The sequence below is a fragment of the Miscanthus floridulus genome, chromosome 5 (assembly GCF_019320115.1).
Source record: "Miscanthus floridulus cultivar M001 chromosome 5, ASM1932011v1, whole genome shotgun sequence".
NCBI lineage: Eukaryota > Viridiplantae > Streptophyta > Magnoliopsida > Poales > Poaceae > Miscanthus > Miscanthus floridulus.
This window is the reverse complement of record NC_089584.1, coordinates 121,045,499-121,056,594: the sequence shown is the minus strand read 5'-3', so window position 1 is coordinate 121,056,594 and position 11,096 is coordinate 121,045,499. Positions and strand designations below refer to the sequence as shown.

Below are 11,096 nucleotides of genomic sequence, written 5' to 3'. Positions count from 1 at the left end.
TTGAGGAGAAGTTAGTATTATTATTCTTTTTCTTATGGTCTTTTAGATAATTGATAGTGTCACCATTGGCAGCTTTCATTCTCTTGTTCTCTTGCACACACATAGCCATGAGCCTCTCCATGTCCCATTTCTCGGGCTGTATGTTGTAGTTGACAACAAAAGTGTCAAACTCTTTTGGCAAGGAAGCAAAAATCAGATGGATAAGAAACTCTTCCTTGAGAGCCAGATCCATTGGTTTTAGCTTGGATGCCAAATTGCTCATCCTTAGTATATGCTCTCTTATACCACCATTACCTGAGTACCTCTCTGTCACCAGCTGCTTTATCAGCTAGGTAGCATATGTCTTTGAAGAGCCAGTGAACTGACTCTTTATTCTTTTGAGGTACTCGGTGACGGTGTCACACTCTGGGATTGAGTCCACAATTGCAGGCTCAATCGTGTTATTTATCATAGCCAAATATTTCTTGTTGGCAGTGATCCACTTCCTATGTTTAAGGTCATAGGACATTCTTTAGGATGCAAAATCCCTCTCTTTGGTTGCCCAAGCGGCATCAGCCTTGTTTGTCTCCCTCATCGGTGCCACAGGCTTAGTGGGATATGGTGAGATGACTACCCAGTCCACCTCAGCCAAGATAAAGGCAAGGTCAATCTTTTTCTTCTACTCCGTGTAGTTATCACCTTTGAGAGTGGGGATCTCTTTGATACAACCCATCAAGTTGTATCCGCCTGAAAACATAATTCATATAGAGTGAGAACATAAATAATAACAATAACAATTACATGCCTTAGTTCCAACGTTGGTCAAAATTAAAACATATAATTGTCCTCTACACTAATTCTACATCACCGTTGGACAAAAATAGAATTAATGCATGACAAAATATCATAATATTGCCATTAATCAACGTTGGTCAGAATAATAACAATATTATAATCAATTAAAACATATCCATTTTTAAAATTAAATTCTCCCATTGATTCGAATTTAATAATGAAAATAACATCTTTAGGTATGCAGCGGAAAAATAATCTCAATTTAGTGAATTTTACCCACAGAAAAAAAATTCTTTTCTATTTTCTTTAAGCCGTTAATCAATTTCTAGGAAATAAACATTTACTGGAAAAAGAAAAAGAAAAACTGATTCATTTCAGCACTGTTGATTCGGCCCAGCCGGCAAAACGGCCCGGCCCAACTTCTCTCCGCGCACGCTGCTCGCACCCAGGCCGCAACCTGGGCCTAGGCCGGCAAAGCCGCGCGGCGCGCTCGCCCGCCTAGGCCATGGAAAGGCCCGCTCGATCTGAGCTGCCCATGCCGATCCAACGGCCGAGTGGCGATATCGCGTGAACAAAATCGCGGTCGCGGCCGTCCGACCTGAAACCCTAGCTCATTCTATTCTTTCCTCTCTCTCTTTGCTGCACACTTGTCTCTCCTCAGCACAGCAGCACCGAGCAGCCGAGCGAAGAGCAAACGACGATGAGAGAGAGCAGAGAGCCTCGGCGCCGTTGCCGGCCCCCTCGCCGGCGTGCGCACTCCCCAGCGGGTGAGCACGCGGCCGTCGAGCGGCCTGGCCGCGGCGCCTCTTTGGCCAGAGCCCGGTGAGCAGCACCCCCGGCTCGGCCTTCTTCTCCCCGCGCGTCGGCGAGGCAGCAGCGCTGCGCAGCGGCGAGGTAGGCCTCCCCTTCCCTAACATCCCCCTCTGATTTGCTTCTCTGTTTCTATTCTCGGATTCAACCGATTGGGGATACGGATCGAAGTTAGGGTTAGGGTTCCACTGTTTATCTTCCCCATGAAGTCTTCACGGGTTTAGGGTTCGGCTCTTACCTTCTTAAGGTCGAAACCCTCTTTTTCTTCTCCTTTCCTTAACCCAGTTAGGATTAGGGTTCAACCGAACCCTCTATTCTTCTTAGACCCGCACTGGATCTAACCTTCTACTTCCTTTTCTCATCGGTTTACCTGTTCTAGATCTAAAAACCCTAGAAACCGATGGCTCTGATACCATTGTTAGACTTATAGTATCACTAGGATCATAGATCTAGCCGGTAGAGTGATTCTATTCGGGATAAAAGACGCAGTACATCCTAATACATGTAGAACTAGAGAGACAGAGAGAGAAGGGAGAAGGTGTTGAACTTGACACTGCAGAGGGGGAGGGTTCAGAGGACGCCATCACGTTCGTCGGTGTAGTCTGCACACGGACAGCGACGGCCGGTGAAGAGGGTGGTGAAGATGTCGACATCGATGGAGCGGGCGGCGCGGCTGGTGGCTTCCCGTCACTGGCTACGCCCCTCTCTAGATCGGGTTAGGGTTTAGGTGTCGGTGGGGAGCTAGGCTCAGGCGAACCTCGTGATAAGATCCGCCGGCCCACATCTCTTTTTATAGCGCAGTGTGACAGGCGCCCTCCAGCCATGGTAGGCTGGGCGCCCCCGATAAGGGCGTGAATCAAAGGCCCAACTGGACCGTTGGGTCCAGTTAGGATTAGAGATCAATCTAACAGAAGCACCATCCAACAATTCACCAACACCAGCCGTCTAACTTCTCAGAGATAGAAAGTGGAGTATTCACCGGTTTGCAATCCTTTAAACCAGTCTTATGAATTAATTATTGCTCATACTTATTAGAATTTAGATACTTGGTCGGCCCTCTTATGTCTTTTATATTAATACTAATTACTATATGTCTATATTTGAGATGTTTTTTGTTTATATAAGTTTTTTAATACTTCCACATTGGGATTGGTTACTAGTTTCAATTTTATACAAATTTATCTTTTGGAACTTGTTGGAATGTGTTCCTTTTTATTGACAGACTTTTGATTTATGTGTCCAATTGCAACGAGTGCTTGTCAAAAAACTTTCATAAACTAATCGTGTAACGGGATTTATCTTCATACCTAGGTGGTTGTCACATATAGACATTCTCCCCCAAAACACCATGCAAACACGTTTCAGAACATCTAGTTGTCGCATACTCCGCTTATTTGAGAGCAGCTCTGGTGTCACGTCGAACCACGAAGGCAACCCTTCAATTTGTCACAAGGGAATAGAGCAATGTTGCATCATGTGGTTCGCTTTTCTCCCTGTGAGACCACGCCAAACAATCCAGCTCTTGTTCTTCTCTTATAAGTCTCCCAATGCGTATGAGGCGTCGGGTTGAAAAACAATTATTCTTTTAGACATTTCGCTTCAATCTTCGCTCTTGGTCCGATTGTTCTTCAGGAAAAAGTGGGACCTGATGTCGCTGTGGAAGCTATGATGTCAAACACTGGCCATGTGTTCTACGGGGATCTCAGAAGCCATGAGAGGGCTGGTTTTTGCTCTGAACTTGTAAATTATAAATCCAGCCATATGGATTGTTTGCATTGAGGTACTAATGCTACTTTTTCCTCCATGCAGGTTTCTGTTTCATTCTCCACGTTCATTCAGTCGTGCAAGTCTTACCTGAATCATGTAAATGCAGCTAGTGATTCATCCAAAGAACAGGGAATGCTTGGGGAGCCAGCTTGTTCAAGGGAGACGTGTTCGAACAGCTCAGAGAACTTGGAGCAAGTCTATTTGGCACAGGCAAGCTCACATTTTATAAGGTTGGTGTTATCTTGAAATGGACTTAGCAATTTACCTTTAGCAGGTATCTATTATGAACACAGAGAATAAAGAGAGATGCTCATTACAAGTTTTGGAAGGGGACATCCAGGAGGTTTGAACTAGTTTTGCCTTTTAGTAAAGTAGTATACTCTCCACATGACTTTCAAGTTGAACATCGAAGTTCATTATTCTATTAATTTGTTTCTCTTTACTGCTACAGCCTATATTTCTGAGAGGAAAATCATTTTCGTCAATAAACTTTTGGATGAATAAGGGTCACTTGAGATCAAGTACTCATTACGATCCCCACCATAACCTTCTCTGTGTGGTATCTGGTTGCAAAAAAGGTCCTTATCTCATGCTTTTAGAAAATCTGTTATAATTTGATGTCATTTTGTACTGTTGACCATAACCCTTAAGAATTAGTTTATTTGGGAATTTTTCTCATATAATCCAGTTGTTTCTAATAGCCATTCTGGGGCAGTTTCACAAAGGCAATGCTTTGACATTGTTTAGATTCCCCCATGTTTTCCAAGTTCATTGTGCTTTGGTGGATGTATCAAATTGGGACAGCATAGGAACTCCTTTTGCTGCAACTGCAGATGGGATTTTTTAAAAAAATCACTGTTTCTCCTTTTCAAATTTTAATTTTGGATTTTTTTTTTGAACGCAATGGCAGGAGCTCTGTCTTTCAATTAAGATAGGGAAAGAAAGTTTATGTACAAGCAAGGACACTCGAGATTGGGGTTTCAAACCCCCACAAGCATGTAAAGGAGGGAACCGCACGGCCCAAAGGGGGGACAACAGCTAAACATAAGCGAGTGCTCTCTTCCTCTGCTCTCTGTCTTCTTTTATCCTTGCGGCTACCTACGGCACCGTTTCTATCTTGTTGTTGAAAATTTTCCTATTTCTCTTTTTCCAAATATTCCAAAAGGTGTAGATTACTACCCCGTTAAGCCGTCTACGCTCAGATCTTGGCACTTTTCTTGCCGCCTCTTCCCACCACGACCTGATATGGGTGGGGTCTACCTGGGGTTGTTGTTGAAGTTGAGTGAAGTTTTTCCACGAGAGGATCTGATCCCAAACCGCCTTAACAAAAGGGCAACATAGGCATAGGTGGAGGCCGGTCTCTAAGGGACCGTTGCACAACACGCATTGTTGTTGGTGTGGCCACCTTCTCTTTTGTAGGTTTTGCGCCATTAGAATTTTATCTTGCACTAAGATCCAAGCGAAGATCTTGCATCTGTTCTCCACATGCGCTTTCCAAATCAATTCCGTACGGAAGGGAACGAGCGAGCCTTTGAATTGAATTCTATAGGCCGAGCGGGTGGAGTAATTCCCATCCTTAGTCCATTGCCAGATGATGGTGTCCTGGACGCCCTGTTGTAGGTGCACATCCTGTATTCGTATCCAAAGGGACACAAACTCCTCTATGTGGACAGCCGAGGTGATTTTCCTTCCTAGCTTGTGCATCCAACTGTTGTTCCGGAGCTCTTGTTGCACCGTTCGGTTTGTCCTTGAAACTAGGCGAAATAAGTTCGGGGCTAGGTACCTAGGAGCTTGTCCATCAAGCCAATTATGGTGCCAAAACTTAGTCTTTGCACCATCCCCCAAAGTTATAATGATTGAGGAGTTGAAAAGGAGACGATCATCATCAGAACATGGAAGCTCTGAGCCGCTCCAAGACTTGGAGTCATCCACCCATTCTTGCCAAAGCCATCGCAACTGGAGGGCTCTCCCAAATCTATCGAGGTCAGGAGCGCCTAAACCACCAAGGTCTTTTGGTCTGGTAACTGTTTGCCAGTTAACTAGGCAGTGTCCTCCATTGGTATTCTCCTCCCTCTTCCACAAGAAAGATCTTCTGATTTTATCGATCTTTTTCTTAGCCCATGCAGCCAGAGAAAACACTATCAGGTGGTAGGTTGGCATGGAGGAGAGGACAGAGGTTACTAGAGTGAGGTGTCCCGCTCTGTTTAGCCATCTACCTTTTCATTTGGGTAACCTTTGCCCAATACGGTCTATGAGGGGTTGCACATGGACCTTTTGCAGTGATCTGATGTGAAGTTGCAGCCCCAAATATTTGCATGGGAAGCCCCCTCTAGTACCGGTGAAAGGTGATAGGACTTGGTCTAGGTCGATGTTTGCACAACTGATTGGATGCACTGAGCTCTTTTGTAGATTAATATGGAGTCCCAAGAATGTGCCAAAAGCCTGTAGGATGATTTTGACGACTTCTACATCGTCTTTTGTCGGGCTGATGAAGATGGCCGCATCGTCTGCATAATAGAGGTTCTCCATTTAGCTGTCGTGATTGGTAAGGGTGTGAGTATCCCATGTTGGGTTGCTTGGTCAAGCAAACGTTGAAGCGGGTCCATAGCTAGGATGAATAGCATGGGTGAAAGCGGATCTCCCTGCCGGACGCCTCTGGCATGGCTAAAAGTGGCCCCCTACCGCCCATTAAGCAAGGGTGTCGAGGTGGATGTACGTAGGAGGATAGAGATCCATTCACGCCATCGCTGTCCGAAGCCCAGAGCGTGCAGAATCTCAAGCAAGTACCCCCAATGTACCATATCAAAAGCTTTGTGGATGTCTAGTTTCATGAACAAAGCCGGTATCTTCTGCTTGTGTAGCCTTTGCACCGCGCCCTGGACGTATCATGGATACTTCTCTTTTTTTATAAATGCGCTCTGGCAGTTGGAGACGAGGGAGTTCAGTCGAGGGGCAAGTTTGTTAGCTAACACTTTGGAGAAGATCTTTGCAATGCTATGGATGAGGTTGATGGGTCTAAAATCAGTAACTCTTGTTGCATCCGTTTTTTTGGGTAGAAGGATGATGCAAGCCGAGTTTAGCCATTCAAAACCCTAGGTGTTCAATGTGAATAGGCTGTTCATGGCTGTCATAACATTATCTTTAATGATTTCCCAACAAGCTTTGAAGAAGGCACCTGTGAAGCCATCCGGGCCTGGCGCTTTGTCGGAAGGCATGGAATATATAGTGTTTTTTAACTCTTCCTGGGAGAAAGGCACCTCCAGATCGGAGAGATCCTGTTGGTTGTAGCCAAGGGATTGCCAATTGACTGTCGAAGCTCTCGGAACCGCGGAGCCAATGTGATTTTTAAAATAATCTCGTATCACCTTTTTTTGTCTTGATGAGCCACCGCGATCCCCCCATCCGTATGTAGACAATGTATGTAATTCTTTCTTCGGCGTGCATTGGCTCTACTTCATTCTAATTTCTAAATGATTCTTATCTTTGTAGCTTTTGTGTTATTGATTATTTGTAGCACCCTGTGATGGTTATCTAGAGGTACCTAGGCTAATGGTTTCTTGCTCCTATATATTTCACACAGTTACTTTGTGGCCTCCATCTGCATCCCCATTCTTATACCCGTTGCCTGTGTATGGTGAGGCCTCCAACCACAGGTAAAATCCTCTGCTCAGGAAGTACTTAAATAATTTGAACTATCTTTTAGTAATTCAAAATTTGGCAGTCAAAAATACGTCTTCTTATCTCGCTATCTTTTTGGCAGCTCTGTTAGCATGGAGGAGCCAGATTATTCAATATATACAAGGGCAAGATACATGAAGGAATATTCTGAAACAGTCATTCTAAACTGCGGCGATGTTGTTTTCAAACCAGAAGGATGGTACATCTCTATTTTTTATTATTGATTATTACTACTGTGAGGCTCAGAGCCTAACACTTGAACCTGAGTTTTGGCATCCTAGATCCGGATACTTAGATTTTTTTATAGAAAAATGATATCAAGTCACCTGTAATCTGCATCTTTCAATTATGAGCTGAAATTTATTTGAACGCTGATATGAACTCGTCTGAATGTAGAATGCAGTGATGTTGTTTGAGATATCTTTTCCCTCCTAAGATACTTATATGTGACAGTTGGCACATATTGAATAACAGTGTCTGTTTCTTTATTTTGTTATGTCCTTTATATCTGAGAAATCAGTACTGCATTAATCCAGCTAACACTTTGAGTGTTCTTGTAACAGGTATCACCAAGTTGACAGTGACGACTTAACCATAGCAGTTAACTTTTGGTGGAAGTCCAGAATAATGACTCAAATGTTAGAACATATGGATGCCTACTATCTACGCTGAATCCTGAGCAGGTATTTTGTAATTCATTCAGCTATGTACATTTCCTTCTAAATATTATACATAATTAGCCATAGATTGGTTGCCCATGGTGACACGTGTACAAGTATTTTTGTACTTCCTAGCGACCTTCCACCTTTTCCATTTCTAACCTTTAGTAAGCAATACAGGGATAAAAACATATTTTTCACTTAAATTACCTTTTTGGCATGTGCTAATAGAAATAACCATCTAAGGTCAGCTCATAGAGTAGCTCCCACAAGCTATCCTCCCATGGAAAACTAGACTAGTGCAGAATGATTTATATCTCTAGAAATACCCCTGAACAATCAACACTCTTTAAACCAACCTTACCCCTAACTAAAAAAAACTTGAGACATAACGGTTGAGCAGGATATCTCAAGGACTCTTCTCTATAAGCCTAGGTGGCTTCTGGAGGAGGCACAGCAACTTGCTGCTCTGCTGCCTGCCCCACATAGGTGCTGATAGCTGACTAATGGCTATAGTCCTGCCGCCACATGACAATGAGGGATAGACTTTTTATCCTGATAAATGTGATTTTGGAATTGAAGGACATTGATGAAATTAAGTCCTAACCAAGACACCAAGTATTTTATGTTTTAAATGTTTACTTCACAATACCTCTTTTTAACCAACATCTGACTATTTAACCCTTGTTTCCACACACTCTCATGGATTTCTACCTCTACAAATGATTTCTAGTGAACATTGGTGGACCAGGAGATGGTATGCTCTGTTACCCTGTTCAATTTATTCTAGTAGAACAAGAAAAAAGGGCATTTCTCTTCATAGTCTGAAAACTCTGAGTCTGTTATTGGTTTCTACAGTCACCTAGTGTATTTCACTCCTTTCCCTGATCTGATCCAGTTAAACTTTAGCTGGTTCATCTACTTTGCATGCACGCATGCACCTTGCGGTTTTTTTTTCTCTTCATATATTTGGGTCTTTATTCCTATTTCCTATAAGTGAAACATGGTCATGTTTCTTCTAATCAATAATTTTTTTTTTACCTTCTCCATTTCTCGTGAGACAGAGCATAATTGTGCAGAAGAGTCCTTTTGGTCATTCGAAAGATCGCACCGATATTCAGCGCATGGCCAAAACATTGACAGGTCAGTACTGTAAGCCATCTGAAACTCCTTGCGATTTTCATCCTATGAATTATTTTAATTTGTTCATTGATGCAATAACTTGAAGGGCGGGCCTCGTGCAAGCGGTAGAGTCTTACCGCCTGTGACCGGAAGATCCCGGGTTCGAGTCGCGGTCTCCTCGCATTGCACGGACAAGGGTAAGGCTTGCCACTAACACCCTTCCCCAGACCCCGCACAGCGCAGAAGCTCTCTGCACTGGGTACGCCCTTTTTTTATCGATGCAATAACTTCTACAGTGTTGTTGGTAGTTTGATACTTTCGTATCAGCATAAATTTGTTTCCGCGGCAACTTTTTTTATTTAGAATTGAGTTAATGGCTACCTTTATATTTATTTTTATCATGTTTCTTTGGATCCTATTCCCTTTTGATTACAACAAACAATTAATAATTTGTGTTTATCATTTATCAGGTTTCCAGATATTCAGTTTGCAAAAATATTCACCATTGCAAACTCTGGAACCCTCCACTCTGCAAGCACTTTATGAACTGATCTCACTGGTCCATGATAGTGCTGAAGTGGTTAGCCAAAATGACAAAACAGAAGCTACATCCCAGAATAAATCTTCCAACCAAAGAGACGAAACAGAGACGAGTGCTGCTGCAGATGATTCATCCCTCTTGGACAAAGATCCTGTTGCAAAAATCATTTTACCAGTTGAACCACTTGAATTGCGGAGTATGCTGCTTGCAATGGTGGTATGCATTTCAAAGTTAAAAACCAATCGGTTGATATTGTTGCATTTCTGTTATCTTTCGAATCCAATCTGTGTACGCTGCAATAATTTTTTTTGATAAGTACAACAATATCCTCTATGATTTTCAGCATACTTTCCCAAGGACGTTAGAAAGTTTAGTTCTCAACATGCTTGGGCCAGTAGGAGCAGAGATACTGACTAGGAAGTTTGATGAGATGGATCAACAAACAACAAAAGAAGAACAGTCAGTATTCTTCTGTCAATTGTAACTTGGACCACATTTTAAGTCTACTAAACTGTTGAATGGATTGATGCAGGGTTGAGTTCTACAAGAAATTTTATAGCGTGTTTGACGACCAGTATGCTGCAATGGATGTGCTTCTCAACGGGAAGGAATTGTTTTCTTTTCAGGTACTTACACATTTGTAAAATATTTCCATTTCAATACATATCATTAAGTCGCAATCTCTACTAATTGCTAAATGACATATAACAGTGAAAACTCATTGACATGTCAATTACTAGCTTAAATACAGTATGATCAATCTGTGCTTCTGACCTATCATGGAAATTTTGAAGCAAACTAGTCCTCGCTGAGCTGCTTGTGTTGAAATATTTGGTGTTCTTATATTGAAATGGAAACCATCTAATGAAGCCTTTTGCAGAATTTACGTTGTGAAACATACTTAACATGTTTTACGATATATTTTTTTTCTAATGCAGATATTCCATAATGTCCTAGACAAGTATCTCAGGGTGCATGTTGACCGACCCAGCTAATTTGTTACTTGTACAAACCAATGAAATGGAGCGAGTATACAAAACCTGTATCGGCTTTGAGCCAAGCCAGTAAAGAACTTAGTATGCTGATTAGGGATTTTTTAGCGTCTCAATAGATGATGTGTTTTTTATTGGCTTGGAACCATATTTAGGGATTTTTTTAAAAAAAAAAGGTGGCAGGAACTCTGATTCAGTTAAGATGGAACTTAGAGTTTTTAAAACAACCAATATTCAATCCAGTCTAAAGCAGCACCCCAAACCAAACCGGGTGAGGAGCCAATCACAAGAAAGAAAGAGGACAGGTAGAAGAAGTGAAGAACTACAGAGGTGATCTGAACCCTCTACTATGTTGCTCAATATCTTCCCTTTTCTCAACGTCACTTGGTACGCCACTTCTGGTTTGTTTTTAAAGATCCGTCGGTTCTGTTCTTTCAAAGGTTCCAAAAGACATAGATCACTATACTATTGATTTTACGGCGACGATCCTTCTTTACATGCTTAGCTACCACTTCCCACCAAGTACTAATGGCTGGGAAGAACGAGTTGCCCCCATGTTGTATCCACTAATGGTTGGGAAGTCCTTTAGGTCGGATGAGTTGTCCCATGTTGTATCCTTCCCAGTTCCCAATAAGGCATTGTTTAGATGTTGTTGGATTTTACCTTAATTCACATGTGTTGAAGTGGATTGGGGTCGAATTTAGTTCAAGTTCAGCTCCAATCCCCCCTCTCCCCCAACACATGTGGATTGAT

The 11,096-nt window shown here is 42.5% G+C and overlaps 1 protein-coding gene across 1 annotated transcript; it reads left to right on the top strand.

Moving 5' to 3' along the window:
- The first annotated feature begins 1,984 nt into the window (after window positions 1-1,984).
- Window positions 1,985-10,370, top strand: LOC136455245 (lysine-specific demethylase JMJ31). The gene is given in 14 exon segments (XM_066455359.1): window positions 1,985-2,001; window positions 3,174-3,303; window positions 3,394-3,561; window positions 3,626-3,694; window positions 3,803-3,929; window positions 6,932-7,004; window positions 7,112-7,228; window positions 7,593-7,719; window positions 8,422-8,445; window positions 8,753-8,831; window positions 9,281-9,567; window positions 9,695-9,810; window positions 9,884-9,977; window positions 10,290-10,370. Coding segments are annotated over 14 exon segments (1,509 nt in total).
- The last annotated feature ends 726 nt before the right edge of the window (window positions 10,371-11,096 follow it).